The sequence below is a fragment of the Scardinius erythrophthalmus genome, assembly GCF_964197995.2.
Source record: "Scardinius erythrophthalmus genome assembly, chromosome: 25".
NCBI classification, from domain to species: Eukaryota; Metazoa; Chordata; class Actinopteri; order Cypriniformes; family Leuciscidae; genus Scardinius; species Scardinius erythrophthalmus.
Window position 1 is genome coordinate 5544544 of NC_138245.1, and position 16988 is coordinate 5561531.

A 16988-nucleotide genomic window follows, 5' to 3' on the forward strand; every position below is an offset into this window, starting at 1 on the left:
GCCATTCTTTAAATGTCATTCACCATCGTTCTGAGGCTCTTAAATTATGATTTAATTTTTTTAAGTATCGGTTCAGGCATCGGTACCGTAAAAAAATTAAATAAAATAAAAACATACCCATCCCTATGCGTTACATACCTGAGGCCATTTGTTTTCAGGGTCCACATGACTCAACATGGCCAGCACAAAGGCAGCCGTCTTACCCGTGCCTGACTGAGACTGAGCGATGAGATTCTGCGGACTGGAGGGGAAGAAGGTGTTAGTGTTCAAACTCTGCTCTCATTAGGATGGAAGGAATATAGATTAAATAAAGAACTTACGGTTCTGCGAGCATCATGGGCAATGCAGTCTCCTGGATTTTGGAGGGCCTGTTGAAACCCATGGCATACACTCCTTGCAACAGCTGAGGTTTTCTGGGAAACGAAGAAAAAAAGAAAGTGTAACCGCTGCCATCCAAACCCTGATGTGCACCAAAAAAGCAGGCCGAGAACTGAAAAGGTGGGTCTCGGTCCACTTCTAAACAAACTCTAGTGAGGTTTGACAGTGGAAAAGCGGCTATTTTCTTTTTTTTGGTCCAAGCCAAAAGAACCAAGAGAAGTGAAGTAGTGTATACACACCCTTAAGAGTAGATCTTAGTTGGTCAATAATGAAATTACATCTAGTTATTACATTAGTCTGCACACATTAAAGCTGCAGTGCAATCAGGAAGGTGTAAAAAGTGTCAAACTCACAATCGCAGCTCTTCGAATGACTTGACCGAGTACAGTGGAGAGTTCGGATCCCTCTGGAGGACTTCAACTTGATTGGTCGTGTTCACTAGATTACTGCGGATCAGTTTATTCAACAGTGACTGTGCTGCCTTATCGTCTGCAATTCAGATCAGTTTTAGTCAACTCCCATGAAGAGAATATACACACACTCAAACCAAACTGAACTTAGATAAGAGAAGAAAACAGACTGAGCCTATGTGATGATGCTGCGGTCTATATCATAAATCACCTTTATCCTCTTCCTCGGTTTTATTGCCATTTCCTTCTGTCTTTGCGCCTTATTAACAAAGGGAAAGGAAGAAAAATCAACAACCTCATTCATCATTGGAATCCAAAAGCTCAAAACACACAAATATAAATCTCACTTAGCGATGCTTTCAAGTATCGAGGAACAACATTCTTACCATTTGCTTCAGCTTTCTTACTATTTGCTTCAACTTTCGGCTTGTCATCTTTTTCATTTATTTGCAAGCTGCTTATCTGTAAATTAAAGAGAAATTACTTTTGACGATTGCATATATGCCCAGCTTTAAAAGGGTATTATTAACAATATGTCGAGGATATGCAATACAAGTTACAGAAGATCAACTAAAATATCAGTACAGTAGTAATACTACACTAATAGTATACAGTCTCTCTCTCTCTCTCTCACACACACACACACACACACACACACGTTGTAGGCTATTTGTTTAAAGCGCCCAAACTGATCTGAACGCAAGTTAGCATGCTTTGTGTTGTTACTGCGACAACAGCTTTATTTAAAATTGATTGATTACACATATAACGGCACTGTTAAACAACCAAGTAAATTGTTGTGTTTCGTAAAATCTTTGATTAAATTATTCGGTTTCTTATCATTATTGTGTTCAGTTTGAGGTTTCAACCCACCGATTCCGCTGCGGCTTCTTGTTCATCGACAGCCTGGGCCCACGAATCTGTTGCCATGTCCTTACTTGTAAATTAAAAGTTTTTCCTTAAAAGCGAGAGTCGATGATTTAACAGTTGACTGTTAAATCTAACTGTGCATAAATTCTTAATAAAATTAAAGTAAAAAGACTTGAATGCAACAAATTGATACAATGGCGTGTGGCGGTCCTTGCTTCTTAAGGGCTGCGACACTCACACCTCCGGGCGGAAACAGTTCTCGTGTGTACATGGTTCCTATTAAACGTTCCGCTGTGAGGTTAAAGTCACCATAAAATCAAAATGGACAATTCTTTTATAAATATATATATGTATTTTTTAATACAATTTTCCTGTATTTATAATAAAAGTTTAATGATTTATTGTAATTTGTTATTTTTATTCATGTGCCCTCGTAATCTTTAATCAAAACAACTTCCCCTCCCTCTTGCATCATCATCTTGTTTTCTCTGATGATGTGTTTACTGGCGTGAGGGCGGGGCAACCTGTCACTCATACGAGATCGACCACAACTATCCAATTATTGTTTTTTATTATAATGCATCAAACAATACACAGATAGACATCTATTAAATGAATGAAATTAGGCTACATCAAACATGTAGCCTAACATTTCACAAAAAAAAAGAAAAAAAAGGTGTTAAACATATAGGCCTACAGATGAAAAGATTATGCATCAGTGGCATTACCAACAAAGTTGTAATTTTACCACACATACACACACACACACACACACAAAAAAAAAAATATAATAATAAAAAAAAAATTCATCAACCTAAGAAATTTAAGAAATGCTTTTTTGTTTGTTTGTTTTTTCTTGTTCGAGAAGACATTTCACTCGGATAGACTACGTCACAACAAGAAATCATGCCCGACTTTACCTAAAATACCTCTGTTTTTCAAAACGGGACGTGTTTCTCTGGGACGGGTCATTTGTCATGAACAAGTATAATTGTACATGCTACAGCTATCTAAACAAATCCATGAGTGCAATATGAAAATTCACTATTTTAATATATTTAAATGTCTCATTTTTATATTGATGTGCTATGCAAAATACCTGTATAACTCTCTTCACACATTCTTCTTTGCACATATGTAACAGCAATCTGTACATTTACTATTAGTGTTTGCATTTTTCATTTTTCTAAATCTCAGCATGTTTGTTTGTTAACACTCAAGAGAAGTCTTTAAATCACAGAATGCTCTTTAGATCATGCCTCCCAAATGTTGCAATACAAGAGCAAGTTTTGATATGAGTAATTCTCTGCGTTGCCTGTAGATGCTGCCCCACACTTCTGGAACATTCTCACATTCTCACAGACAGGCAGATCTCAATGACAGAAGAACAGAATTGGCTGGAATGAGACATTGTATATTTAAAACATGGGGAAACTGTCTATTAATGTGCTCTGTCTGTTAGACGTCCTTCTGTAGAGCACAAAAGAAGAAGAGCAACTAGAATATCAATTCAAGTAATAAAGGCTCAAATTATGTGTTATAAAAATATAACGGCTGTTTATTCAGTTCATTTATTGAATTCACACATTTATTGCAAACATTGTTGTAAATTATAAAAGCAAAAATAACAAATGTAAGATTTTATTTACTCAATAGTAATAATGCTGCACAGATTTCTAACTAGCATAGATCAGTAGTTTCTGACTCAATTTTAAAAATATGTTAACAGACTGTGGTTTTATTTATATATTTAGATCTTTTTGTTTGCTTATTGATTGAGTATTTCATTGTTTAACTATATCAAGATTGCTGGTCTGTCTCTCTTGTTAATGTAATGAGTAATTGATTCTGGTTTGTTCTCTTGTTGAATAGGCTGACTGAGTGTCGCTCTGCTTGTGTCTGAAGATTACATCAGTTTGTGTGTTGAGAGGCATCTTTTTCTTCCCAAAAGTATTCGTAACTGTGGGAAAGAGGGAAAACCTATTCTTTTCATCTTTGCTATTCATAATGAGGAACTTTGCAAGTGTCCATGGCAACTAAAGATAGAAAGATAACGAAATGCACCTTCATACAGACAGAGTATTCAGTTCACAAAAAAAAAAAAACGTATTTGGTCTCAGATTCAGTTGACGACATGTGTATGCAATACAGCTGTCACGGATGTGTCTATAATGAAGCACACGACGAAAGGAATATCCACAAAAAGTCTTTAATCAAAATCAAACTAGGAAACATGCTGGAGAATCACAAGGAGAAAAGATACACAACCACATGAACATCAACGATACCGGCAGTGCCTGTCCTAGACTTCTGGGGGCCCTAAGCAAAGCTTTTAAGGGGCCCCTATATCAGTGCGTTCATAACACCCCAAAATGACCCTCAAGCCTCAAACCCTTAATCTGTTCTTTCAGAGCAGTTTCACAGTCAACAAACAACAGTGAGTTGAAACAGTAATACAATAAAAATGTATTACCAACAATTGGACAAATACAATAGAAAAAAATATAGAAACGAAATAAACAATTTAGCCTACTAAATAAAGCAGCCTACTATACAGAAATTTAATAAAGTAATCAAATGTAAAAAAATAAAACACAGCATAGATATCACCGTATGAATTAAATAGACATTAGGCGCGTTTCCATTACAGATTTGCGCAAAACTTTTGCGATTTTTTTCTAAATGTCGACAAAAAACTATTGCGAAATGACGGCGTTTCCATTAACCGATGTTATGCGACTAAAACTTCATTTTTTCCTCTCGCGATCAGTAAAATCATTCCAAAATGGAGGTTTATGAACTAATCCCAGCCACTGCACTAGCCAATAATATTAATCGAGGGAGATGTCTGTGTGTTTTCCAAGCATTAATGGTAAGGAACGACCCATACTTGTGAGCGGCACATATGAGGAGTTTCTGGGTGTTTCTCCCTCATATCTGCTTCGAGGTCTTGGTTGCGGCATTTATTTGAGGTTTAGAATCCAGTATTCCTGTAATTATGTTGTCTTATATGAATTCTTAAGAACTCTGTCTCGTATTCTGTCCAAACACACCACGTCATCTACGTCAGGTGACCTGTAAATGCGCAAAAACTGTTTCCATTGCAGTTTTGCGAAATATTTCTTTTTCGAATTGCCTGAAAAACCACCTCATGCGAGCGTAAAAACTTTTTTGCGATAAATGGGAGTTTTTGCGAAAATTACGTGTTTCCATTAAGCATATTTTCAATTCACAATTTCAATTTGTGGAATTTGAAGGGTAATGGAAACGCGGCTATTGATTCTTCCCTAAGTTACAAAAGTTATTCAGTGAAGAGCAGTTAATGATTCTCTTGTTTTCTTTAGTTGTTTGATTAACATTAAATGAGAGACAGCAGCAGGTTTATTAGGCTGCTGTCACTTTAAGACCAAATGCACAGTTTTGTTTATGTTCACTTAAGACACAACTGAATCTGTTTAAGTGAAAACTCTCCAAGACGGACATATTTTTGTGTGTATTTTTCCATTTAAGCGCGCACCAGAAGCCCTAAGTAGTCTATACTTGTCCATGCGTGCACAGAAAGCCACTTTCACAGTTCAATACGCTTTTAACACCTTTTTAGTATCAAGTCCGGCACGAGACTGATTATGATGGTCCATGATTTGACTGATTTGGAGGCGACAGCGCACCGCTTTGAATGCGATATTATGTTTTCATAATCATTGTAAACCAATTATTCACACAGACTTAGGCATTACATCATCTTTGAGAGCAAGGGGGCCTCCTGATGGTTTGGGGGCCCTATGCAATTTGCATACTTTGCGTATAGGGAGGATTGGCACTGGAGACCGAACAGAATGAAACACAGGGCTTAAATACATGGGGAACGTAACCAAACTGAACAGAAACAGGTGTGAGGGACTAATTCAAGAAAACAAAGTATACTTTGGCCGTCCGCGTTCAGCTTGGTTTCCGGTGGAAGAGTGACCTCTGACCCCATGCAATGACGTAGGATGTAGGAGTAGCTGGGTAACAAACTCAAGCCTTTTTGGCCTTAAAAAACCCCAGGGTTTATTTACTCCCATTATAAAGCTTGGATTTTTTTTTTTTTTTTTTTAAATAACTCCAATTGTGTTGGGTAAATTATGGGATATATTTTTTAATTTTGTCCTCTAAAGGGACATAGTGTAGGAAAAAAATACAGTAATATGAGATGGAAGAAAAAATATCCATTCCCTCGAGAAACTTTTCCCATGTTGACCTCGGCGTATCGCTCACCTCGCCTTCTCCAGCAACACTGACGAGTGTCGGGTCACCTTGCACAGAAATGATTGTCGTCAGCGTTGCTGGAGAAGGCGAGGTGAGCGATACGCCGAGGTCAACATGGTCCCCAGGGTTAGCTTTGGTGGAGGAGGTGTAACAGTCTGGGCAGGCATCACCAGTCAGCGCAAAACTGATTTGTTTATTGTAGATGGCTCAGTCACTGCACGTTCTTACCTCAGAGACATCATAGAACCCATCATCATCCCCCAATTCCGCCAGCACACCCCCAACTTTCTGTTCATGGGTGATAATGCTCCACCACATCGTGCCAGAATTGTCACAGCTCGACTTCAGGAAGTCGGAGTGCCTCATATGGTATGGCCAGCAATGTCCCCTGACCTGAACCCCATAGAGCACGTTTGGGACCAGCTGAAGCAGAGACTGGATGATCGTACCCCACCCCCACGTGACCTGGCAGAACTGCGTGCCGCACTTGTGGAAGAGTGGAACGAATTGCCTCAGGGCAACATCATGAGGCTAGTGAGGAGCATGAGACGTCGCTGTCAAGCTGTCATTGCTGCAAATGGTGGAAACACCCGCTACTGACATTGTCAATTTTTGTTATTTGGGGCTACCCTTGTTATTGTCTACATTTTTGGGGTAATAAACATTACACTAATGAAAAGGGTGTTTTTTCTCATTCATTATTAGTTATATCAAAGGATACTTTTACTTATTTCATTAAAATTCAGACCAAATAGGAATAGCACTCATGTAAATAACAATATACCTAACTTAGTGTATATTTTCCTCCCATCTCCTATTTTTTCCATCACCATGTCCCTTTACAGGCTCCGTAAAAACATGTCTAGTCGTGCTAGTTGAATAAAACTGCAAAAAGAACATTGATATGCAAACATTGACTTGTTTTGCCAGTAAAAGTGAGGCAAACATCATGTACAGAGCTCTGACTGGAATGACCAGAGGTGAGTACTTTATTGTGTTGGTAGACAGGCAATCATTCTCCAATAACATGTTCCCAGTACTGCCTTATTACATTCTTAATAATACATTAGTTTCTTTATAATAGGCCTACTGATACTCAATAGCTAATTGGTGCCCTTTCATCTGGAAGAAATTATGGGAATGGCTTTTAGAAAGTTGATTTATCTAATCTACAGTGTAAATACAATAATCTGAAACGTTTCTTATTTGAAGGACTCAATATGAGGGGAAGTAATACAATAGAAGGGGCGTTGTGCTCGATTCACCACCCTAAATTAAGTTTTAATGCTTTATTTCAAATCCTGCCATCAGGACGTGAATGAGTCGATGGTCTAATAGTTTGTTTGTGACAACGTCTTTTAGACTTGATGGTCTAATCCAGTGACCAATGGTGGATTTCAATCTGGGCCAACATATTTTATTCAAGAGCTTGACTTACACAGTTACCAGCCATGTTGCCCAGGGCTTTTACACAGTCGCTCCGTACCACCAAGGGACAAAGCGCCCACTCTGTTCCATCCTGAAAACGATCTCTATGTAATAGCTTGTGAAGTGACCTCTATAGTATTGAGAGGCTTTGCTTCTGTTTGTTAGTGGTGTGCGTTTAGCTGTAGACGGCTGGTGCATTTGAACTTGTTTTCCTCAGAACCTGAACTACACAATAGGCCAGGGTTACATCATCCTCCACGGAAGCCAATCAGAGGAACGCAGTATGATTTTTGATATTTTAATTAGCAGCTGTAGCTCCGTTACATCATGTTTGCCATCATATTTTCATTTCCAGAGACTGTCAGTAGGCAAGACTGAAAGATTTCCACAGAGGGCTTCAGGCAATTATTCACATAAAAAAAGCATAATTGTTATCCGAATGCTTTCTTTTGAAGCCTCTGCACCAAAAATCACTCTCTGAAACATTCTCGTACACTTCCCACTGACGACTTTGCAGTAGCAAAGAGAGCAAAAACCTGTAATGGTAACCATGGAAACAGTCCAGTCAGCCAACAGTGTATGTAGCCTTCTGGTGTTCATGGTGTACATACTGAGTGAGCCTCTCTGACTCAGACTCCCTACAAAATAACAAGCAGCCTCTAAACTAATCCACTGCAACTTCAGTATCACTGATATACAATTAAAACCAGCAGATGATCTTGATCAGTTTGATCAGAGAAGTGTGACAGACTGCGCATTTTCATGCCAATCATTTAACAAGTATGATATATTGTATGATTGAATGATATACTAACAATGATTTAAATGCAGTATTAGGCAATATTATGAAATGTTTAAAACAGCATATATATATATAATATATATGTAAATGTAATAATTTAACAATATTTTATTGTGGGTCATGTGTTTAAAACAATATCTGTGTTATATATATTCATATATCAAATTTTCTATGACATTTTAGTATGTAGATACATTGCTTAATTTAATTTAAATGTAATGATAAATGCAATAAAACAATAGCTGTTTTTATGTAATATATATATTATGTAATATATACTAAATGTCAAAAAAACAGAAGGATGCAACACAGGAAAAATCCAATTAACAAGTTTATTTGCAGGTTTGGCAGACAACTGAAGTAAGCAGGTGAGAAACTGAGAAATGGGTAGTTGTAGAAGGAATGACAGTGGACAACTGTCTAATTTGTTGCAGATGCAGAATATTGGAGATGGTGGAACAGTGTTGTACTGGTGCTAGACAGGATGGCCAGTGGGGAGCAGGTGACCAGTAGCTCAGGGGACCATGGAGGACTGGCCTCTGTGGCCTTGACACTAGGGCAAACAGGAATTTCCGGAACGACCTTCTTAGTTGTATTAGGGCTGATAGAAAATTAGGGGACGACCCTTTTGGTCGTATCTAGAAAAACGGAACTAGGGAACGACCTCCGTGGTTGTATCTAGACAGACAGAAGACTGGGAAACTACCTTCATAGTCGCATCTGGACAAACTGATAACTCAAAAATGACCTCCTTAGTCATCTCTGGACAAACAGGAAACTTAGGAACGAACTCTGGAGTCATATTTAGACAGAAGACTGGGAAATGAGCTTCACAGTCGTATCTGGGACAAACTGAAAACTCTAGAAAGACCTCCCTGGTTGTCTCTGGGCAAACAGGAATTACTGGGACGAATACCTCCACTTTGATACGAGTGGGAGAGCAGTGTGTGGCCCAAACACACATTATGGCCACCGTCGTAACAGGGAGAACAATCATTGGTAGAGGGGTCTCTGAATCCTCTGGGCCTGGAAGTATTTGGCCTGGTTCTGGCATGATGGCCGGGTTAGCTGAGGATTCTGGTGGTAGAGCAGGTACTAGGCTGAGCTCTAGGGTAAAAGCCTTCACTGGACTCTGGTCAGGGGCTGGATCTTTCACCGGACTCTTTGTCTGGGGGGAATTATTGTATGGACTCAAGGACTGGAAGTAAATTTAAAGGTAACTCACAGGTACGAGTGGGCTCTGATGCTGATTCAGGGTTTAGAGTGGGCTCCAATGTAGATTATGGGGCCTGAACGGGCTCGATACAAAACTCTGAGGCTGGAGCGGACTCATTACTGAATTCTGGGGCTGGAGCGGATTCGTGACTGAAATCTGGGATGAGGCTGAACTCAGGGACTGGAGCCAACTCTGGGCTGTGTTCAGGGGCTGGACTGGCAGAGGGCCGTTTCTTCTTCCTCTGCTTCCTCCTTTGAGTTGAGGTTAAATGAGGTGCTGAGGCTTTAGAAGTCCTTGGACTTGGCTCAGACTCAGGAGCAGGCTCATGGGTTGGAGCAGATTCTGGAGCTGGAATTGACTTATCACTGAACGTTGGGGCTGGAGCAGGCTCTGGACTGAACTATGAGGTTGGAACGAGCTTGCGACTGGACTCTCGGACTGAAGCAGACGGTGGGATTTCTCTCACTGGAACAGACTGGGGAATTTCTCTCACTGGATCAGATTGGTGAATTTCTCTCACTGGATCAGATTGGTGAATTTCTCTCACTGGATCAGATTGGTGAATTTCTCTCAAAGGAGCGGACTGGAGAATTTCTCTCACAGGAACGGACTGGAGAATTTCCCTCACTTGAATAGACTGGTTAATTTCACTCACTGGAATGGGCTCGGGGATTTCAATTACTGGAATGGACTTGGAAGTGGATTGTGGATGTAGAGACCTGAGAGGGAAAGATGTCTTCAGCGCTTTCCAGACGGAAATAACCGCAGGATCCACCGCTTTCGCTCCCAGGTCGGCGCGGCTCGATACCATCTTCCGGACTCGAGGCCGGAGACACTTGTGCTCTCATGAGGAGTGTAGATGGTGAAGGACTTGGGAGGAGTTCGGGGGTGTTTGGTGGCTCTATGGACAAAACCTCTGATGCCAGGATGGCTGGAGTTGACAGAAGAGAATGCGACTGAGTGGAACTGGTGTCTACAACCAACCCAACAGTGAGGGAAGAACCACTTAGCCACTGCACATAATCAATAGCTCTCAAGGGAACAAGTAGGATATATTTTGGTAAATATTGTTAGGGGAATTACAGTTAAAGACCCAAGGACCAGATATATGATTAATTAAGACCCGGAGTCAGAAGTGCAGTCAATTTAAGACAAGAGTCAGAATTATAATAAATTAAAGAAAACTTTTACTGAAGATAGTTTACAGTTTCATCAGGCAGAAATCAGCTTCAAGACTCACAGAGTTCGTAGGCCGCCCCGCTTACAGTTACAGTTCAACAAGGTCTAAGCTGCGTCCTTGCTTCAGGTTGAATGATTCTCATTGGCTAAGAAATAGATAAACATAGTAATTTCCACACATATACATATAGACTGAGGCATATCTTCATCAATTATGCAGCTGAAACTCTGACCCTGAATTTAGGCACGTCGTGACCTTCCAGGTCGTAGATCTGGATTGCTGGGCGCCAGCCTGTCCAGAGCAGTCAGTCTCCAATAATGCAGTTGTTCCTTAACCTGTAACCAAGAAGACTAACACACACACCGACACACAGCTTTTTCAAGGTTGGATTTGGCCAGGCTCTAACTATAAACAGGAGAGGCTTCTCAAAACATCAAGATAATATGTTATTTCTCTCAAGGAGAGGACACTTTAATATAACTGGAAAATAAGGCTTTAACAAAGAAATTGTCCCTTAAACTATAGACTTCAATGACCCTTATATGTTTTAACACATGTAAAAGGCCTTTCTCAACAACAACAAAATTAGTCCACATTTCATTTCTGGAAGCCGGGCTAATTAAGCAAGCACTGTTGCTGTATTCCTAGCATGGGCTAGACCCGCAGTCATTGAACAGATATTTCATTCAGACATTAAATAATACATGAAAGAACATTTCAGCAATCACAATGGTAACTTCTATAACAAAGTAAAATCTCATAAGCCTAGAAAAGTCATTCAACTCATTTGATACTTAGAAGGAAAAATATATTGATTAATACCTTGATTATAATCACTCATTAGATATACATTGAAGCAGCAGTGGATTCCAGAATCCACTCCTTCAGTATATAATGTAAATCTATTTGTAATTATTCACTTATTTAATTACTTATTCATTTTCTTGTTTTTTAAATGAGTTGGTTTATTAAATTATTGTTTTATTAAATTATTTTGAGGACTTTGACTGTGTGTTTAAAATAATGGCTTTTTTTTTGGTGGTTAGATACTGGCTGATTAGCACTGGTCAGACAGCATTATGGCAACGGATAACAAACAAGGTAAATAAAGTACTTCCATTAGCATGAAAACAAACGAGAAAGTCGGTATCAGCCTCTGAATAAACTACGTCAGCAAAACAAACATTCCAAATAGTGATTTTCATACTAGACTAATTACAGCAACCAAGTCTCTCCAGAAACCTTCTGTAGTTCATTTCCAATCCCACCACAAAATTTCCCTGTTCTGATCATGATCTGTTCTGCAGGCATCCATTTGAAAATGTTCGAGTCATATTGTCTTCAGTCGGGTCGCTCCAATGAAACCCAAACCCGGAGCCCCCGCTGAAACCAAAGCAAAACATAGAAGCCAAATGCAAATCAGCAGGCGCCAGATTATTTGCATGTCTCTACCAAACACGGGACCAGGCAGACTTTGCCACCACACAGTGCCAGCCTCCCTTGTGCATTGCATAACGCCTTCTGGCATGATAACGTTATTCAGCTGAGATGGTGTTCCCTGGTGCTCGTGACATTTTTAAAACGCATGATGATGTCACAATCTGAACACACAAATTCATAGAAGAACCTCAGACTGCTCTTTGCTTTTTAGGAAATGTCTCTATCTCCAACTGGTACGAGTGTCCTCGTTTATGCCTTTTAGGCTGGTTTATAATTTTGGCATAGTGCTAAATAGGTAAAAGGCACTTGTATCAAAGCTACTATAGTGCATTAGTACAGGGATAGGCTACTAAGGTTACACTTTATTTTATAGGTGTCTGTGTTATGGTGTTATTATGCATTTAAGTACCGAGTAATAATAATTACCTATATGTACTTACTATAGGGTTAGGGTTAGGTTTGGAGTTAGTTAATTATTATGCATAATTTAAATTTATTATGGCTGCACTTTATTTTACAGTATGTGCACTTGCAGTGTTCTTACCTAAGAAAGAACTGGTTAATATAAGGTAATTACATGGGTTAAGGTTAGGTAGGCTACCTAGTTATTATTACCCAGTTATTAATAAGTAGTAGGCTATGTACATACGGGGACTGTAAAATGAGGTGTTACCGTTATTACTACAGTAACTACATGTAACGTGTAACAAGGACAAATAAAAGCGTGACACATGCCACAGCATACAATATTACTTGCGAATGCAGCCAAACATGTGGATTGAATATTCATTCAGATCATTCAGATCCTCTGCTGTGGTTTCCCTGGTGGACACAATGGAAATTTCATGGGAGGTGAATCTGTTGCCATGGCAGCCCATCCAGCCAGCGTTTTACCTCCAGACTGGCAGGAGAAGCTCTGGGAAACTCACTCGTACAGTTTGCAGATAATATTTGCTCTGACACGCCACGTGATTCGTCCTGATCTCAGCGGACTGGATTTTAGATGGTGCGCTTTGACAATGCTAATCCCAAACCATGAATCATTGAAAGCTTGTGGCAGAGGCGGAAATGTCACGTCCCCTGGATTTGTGCACACGCACAGATTTCAGCCGAGCATTAGAGACGTGTCAGGGGGAGAGAAAAAAAACGTTCTCTTTGAATGTTTCTCAAAATCTTTATTATAACAGATATTCCGTAGAAATGTTCTGTGAGATAAATACGTTATATTCAAGAAGACGTTCTTAAGGTCTTGAGGTTCGTCATGCATGACTAGAATACATCACAAGTATGAAAGAGCCCTGTAAACATAACCACCCAATATTAATATACCCGTGAAGAAAGCACAGAAATATGTTTCTCTCAGGATAATTTGGCACATCTACAGTAAATATACTTTAAGATTATAAGGTTACTGTCTTTAAACTGACATTCCAGATTGAATCCGAACATCAAACGAATGAAATGAAACGAAGCAGATCACGAGAATCACAGTTAAGCTACATACAAAACATTTATCCAAAGCAAAAGTCACTTCTCGTCATCGGTCTACTATATAAAACGTTTGCTCAACCTTCAACACTGCAAAATATGTATCCAAAGATTTAATAAATAGCTTTGTTTTTTTTTGTTTTTTGTTTTTTACATACATAGTGAAACCTCATTGGAGGTCCACTGTGGAAGAAAAGGTGGACATTGCTAGTATACCATTAACACCACCAGTAGGCTACTGGGTTAAGCGGGAAGATACTGGTTTGATGTTAATGGTAACGTTTGCTCAGTCTATCAAATTGCTTCATTAGAATAAAAAAAAGAAAAAGAAAAAAAAAGTAGAGCCCAGTCTCTTTAATGAGACCGAACCCTGTCATTGCACATATCTCGGAGTATAGTTTGGAAAACACAGTATTCCTTCAAGCCCCCCTGGGCCATTCTTCCGGACCGCCGGTTCAGTCTGCTGCCCCGTCACACTGTAAACCCTGGACAATGGAGTTAGGGAAAGGAGAATGTGTGGAGTGCTTGTCGCCAGATGGGAGAGAGAGCCTCTTCACAATGTCTTTGGATATACACATCAGAGAGGTTAGGAGTCTTTGGGTCCGTTCACGCCGACGAGGATTTCTCTGTGCTCTTGTCCAGTGCTTGGCCATCGTTTTCTTCTTCAATGACTGTTAATGAACAGAGAGACACAAGGGTTGATGATGAGAGACCAACTCACAGATCAGCTATTGTCTCACGCTATGCACTGGCACAAAGACGGAGATTCCATGTTGCCATGAATTTTAATACAACAGAAATGGCGCAATACATCACTGTATCAGAATCCAAAAACCGAAGCATAAAACAGAGCGTTTAAGCGGTTGACACTTGATCATGCCGTGAGTAAAGATAGGCTATAATCGGCAAGCGCAACATTGCATTTGGCATCATCTGTTTGTGCGATAAACAAAGGCTTTGTGCGTTACCTCTTTTGCTTCTCCCGATCTGCCCGAGCTTTGGTGGTCGTTTATTCTGGTTGCCACCGAAAAAGTTGTTGGTGTCTTGGAGGCGGCAGGTGAAGGAAAGGTGTTCCTCGTCCCCGTCGTTGCCATAATGAGTCATTTTGTCCTCGCTATACGGTAATACATCCGACATGCTGTATGAACTAACCGTGGCTACTGTATCTTCTGCTGAATCGATAGCGCGAGGTGAATTTTGTCGAGCGAATCTTTCTGCTGTTTACCTCTATGGCACGTGTCTCCGCGACTGGTTGTCTGGGACGCGGGGCGAACGCATGTAATTTCCTTCTGTCAGCTCGCGCCCGCTTTAACTATTCCAAATTTCCCAACGTTGGAATGCGCCTTTGCGCACTCGGGGCTTTTCGGCGGCTGGAGCGTCGTATGGAAAACCTGAGAAACAAATGCAAATTGGGAAGCGATGCAAAACAAAGATCCCTGATGGAGAATGAACGTCACTGAGGCGCGGGCTTCCTCTCCAGCTCTTTCATTGCAGCCATCGCCAATATTAATCTTGGGAAATTTCCAAGCTATTTGTCCATGGAACAAGATGCTTCCACTTGTCATTTGCAAATAAATATATCCGAGAGGATGTTTTATATATTTAATTCTAGTTTAAAGCACATTGGCAACATATTAAACGCATAACCCGTGTATTTCTTATGTTGGTTTCATATATTTTGAGAAAACGGTTGTATAATTCTTTACAAAATTGCTGCTGTAATGACTCTAAAAACGTCGTGTAGGTTAACAATCAAACAACTCTCACCTTGAATAATAATAAAAAAAATCATTATAAAGTTTTCAAACATATGTGTCCCAAGTAAAATGTTTTCAAAATGTGTGATATATTTAACCTTGACACATAGGCCTATGCTTTATGCTTGGCAACAAAATGACATCATGGATGTTGGATAAGCCATATTGACTTTAATTTGGCAGACCATGTTGAATAGTATAGAACAGAATGACAAAATTGCTAAAACACAAACATAATATATCTTGGACAAAAAAACTCCCTCAGAATAAAGTCAAGAACCACCAAGATCTATCTATCTATCTATCTATCTATCTATCTATCTATCTATCTATCTATCTATCTATCTATCTATCTATCTATCTATCTATCTATCTATCTATCTATCTATCTATCTATCTATCTATCTATCTATCTATCTATCTATCTAGCATGCTCTTTAGCTTCAATGTGAAATTTTAAAGACCTTTTAGTGAAACTTATCAGGAGTCAGAAAAATAACAAATCAGAGCTAGGCCTGATTCAAGGTGTTTCGCACTTTTAATCTGCTACCAAAATGGCATCTACATTTTGTAAGACTTCATATCTTAGTTGTAGAAAGAGCCGAAATGTTCTGAGCCTGTTCTTTACTTGGTGATTTCATCCTTATTACATGCTTTTCAGTCAAAGCCTGAGCAAACAGAATATGATATTAAAACATGCCTGCAAATCACAAGAGAAAGCAATATGGGATGTCTCTGTGCATAGGTTTTCATTTTGTAATATCAGAAGCTGGAATGATGTTGAAGTCATACTGGCACAATCTGGATATGAGCTGAGGGGGTTTGTTCCTCTGTCCAAGATTTTGAGAGCATAATCTTCTGCGCTGGGCATAGTCATAACCTTTCCAGGACTGAGCAGCAGACTTTGTCACCACAGAAATATCCATCCAGCATAGAAGCGAGATGCACTGCTTCCTCCCATCTGTGAACGAGAGGCCATTTTGTTCTGTTCTGTCTGATCTGAATAGCTGAAATGGTGAACGCAGTTCAGTTTGTGCGTCGTCTTGGTTTGCTCAAAAACAGCCTATTTCTTTCCAGAGATGTCGTTTGAACGCTAAAGCTTCAGACAGTTCAATATTGAGAGGAAAGATGAAGAAGACAGGCTTAGATTGTGCTTGAAAATGATGTGTTGATGGACTACAGCTTCTCAACTGAGCGTGACTGGAATCGCAGTCTCTGATGTCAATATCAAAAGATAGAGGCTGCATTTCATATTCCCTTTTAAAGTTGGTATGAATCGGAAGTTGTGCTAGTCTTTTCTTCACTATTGTGATGTATCCGAGTGAAACAGCTTCTGGAACAAGAACATATGTAGGGCGGGGCTTGATTTTGTCCATCAGGAATTGATTGGATGGTTGTGGTCTGCTATTGGTGGATCTCATGTGAGTGACAGGTTGCCCCGCCCTCACGCCAGTAAACACATCAGCAGAGAAGAGATGTTGCTGCAAGACGGAGGGGTGAAATAAAGATGTTTACGGATAAATCATTTATAATAAATACTGCAATATTCCATAACTATAAGTAACTTTGCAACTACTCTCAGAGTATTAGTAAGTGTTAGGGTTAGGAAAATAAGTTGACATGGTGTTGCAAATAGTCAGCAGAATGTCTAAAGTGGACGGATGGAATGAAGTGTTACCAATGTAAACCTCAATAACCAAAAAAAAAAACCCCAAAAAGAACAACAACAACATTGCAACCATATACCCAAAATATTTTATGGTACATTTCA

At 39.6% G+C, this 16988-nt stretch overlaps 2 protein-coding genes across 2 annotated transcripts in view; both read right to left on the minus strand.

Moving 5' to 3' along the window:
• ddx19b (DEAD-box helicase 19b) overlaps positions 1–1945 on the minus strand; it is an 11616-nt gene extending 9671 nt beyond the window's left edge. Inside the window, exons 1-6 of the mRNA XM_081358591.1 lie at positions 1662–1945; positions 1175–1250; positions 1000–1047; positions 732–867; positions 321–413; positions 139–241 (exon numbers count right to left, since the gene is read on the minus strand). Coding sequence (XP_081214717.1) covers positions 139–241; positions 321–413; positions 732–867; positions 1000–1047; positions 1175–1250; positions 1662–1718 — 513 coding nt within the window. The 5' untranslated portion in view covers positions 1719–1945. The remainder of the gene's footprint in view (positions 1–138; positions 242–320; positions 414–731; positions 868–999; positions 1048–1174; positions 1251–1661) is intronic.
• An 11185-nt stretch (positions 1946–13130) lies between these two features.
• On the minus strand, positions 13131–14923 carry camk2n1a (calcium/calmodulin dependent protein kinase II inhibitor 1a). The gene is made up of 2 exons (XM_081357709.1): positions 14429–14923; positions 13131–14131 (listed from the first exon to the last, which is right to left on the minus strand). Exons 1-2 carry the CDS (start codon positions 14595–14597, stop codon positions 14067–14069), a joined length of 234 nt encoding a protein of 77 aa, XP_081213835.1. The 5' UTR covers positions 14598–14923; the 3' UTR covers positions 13131–14066.
• Between the last annotated feature and the right edge of the window lie 2065 nt (positions 14924–16988).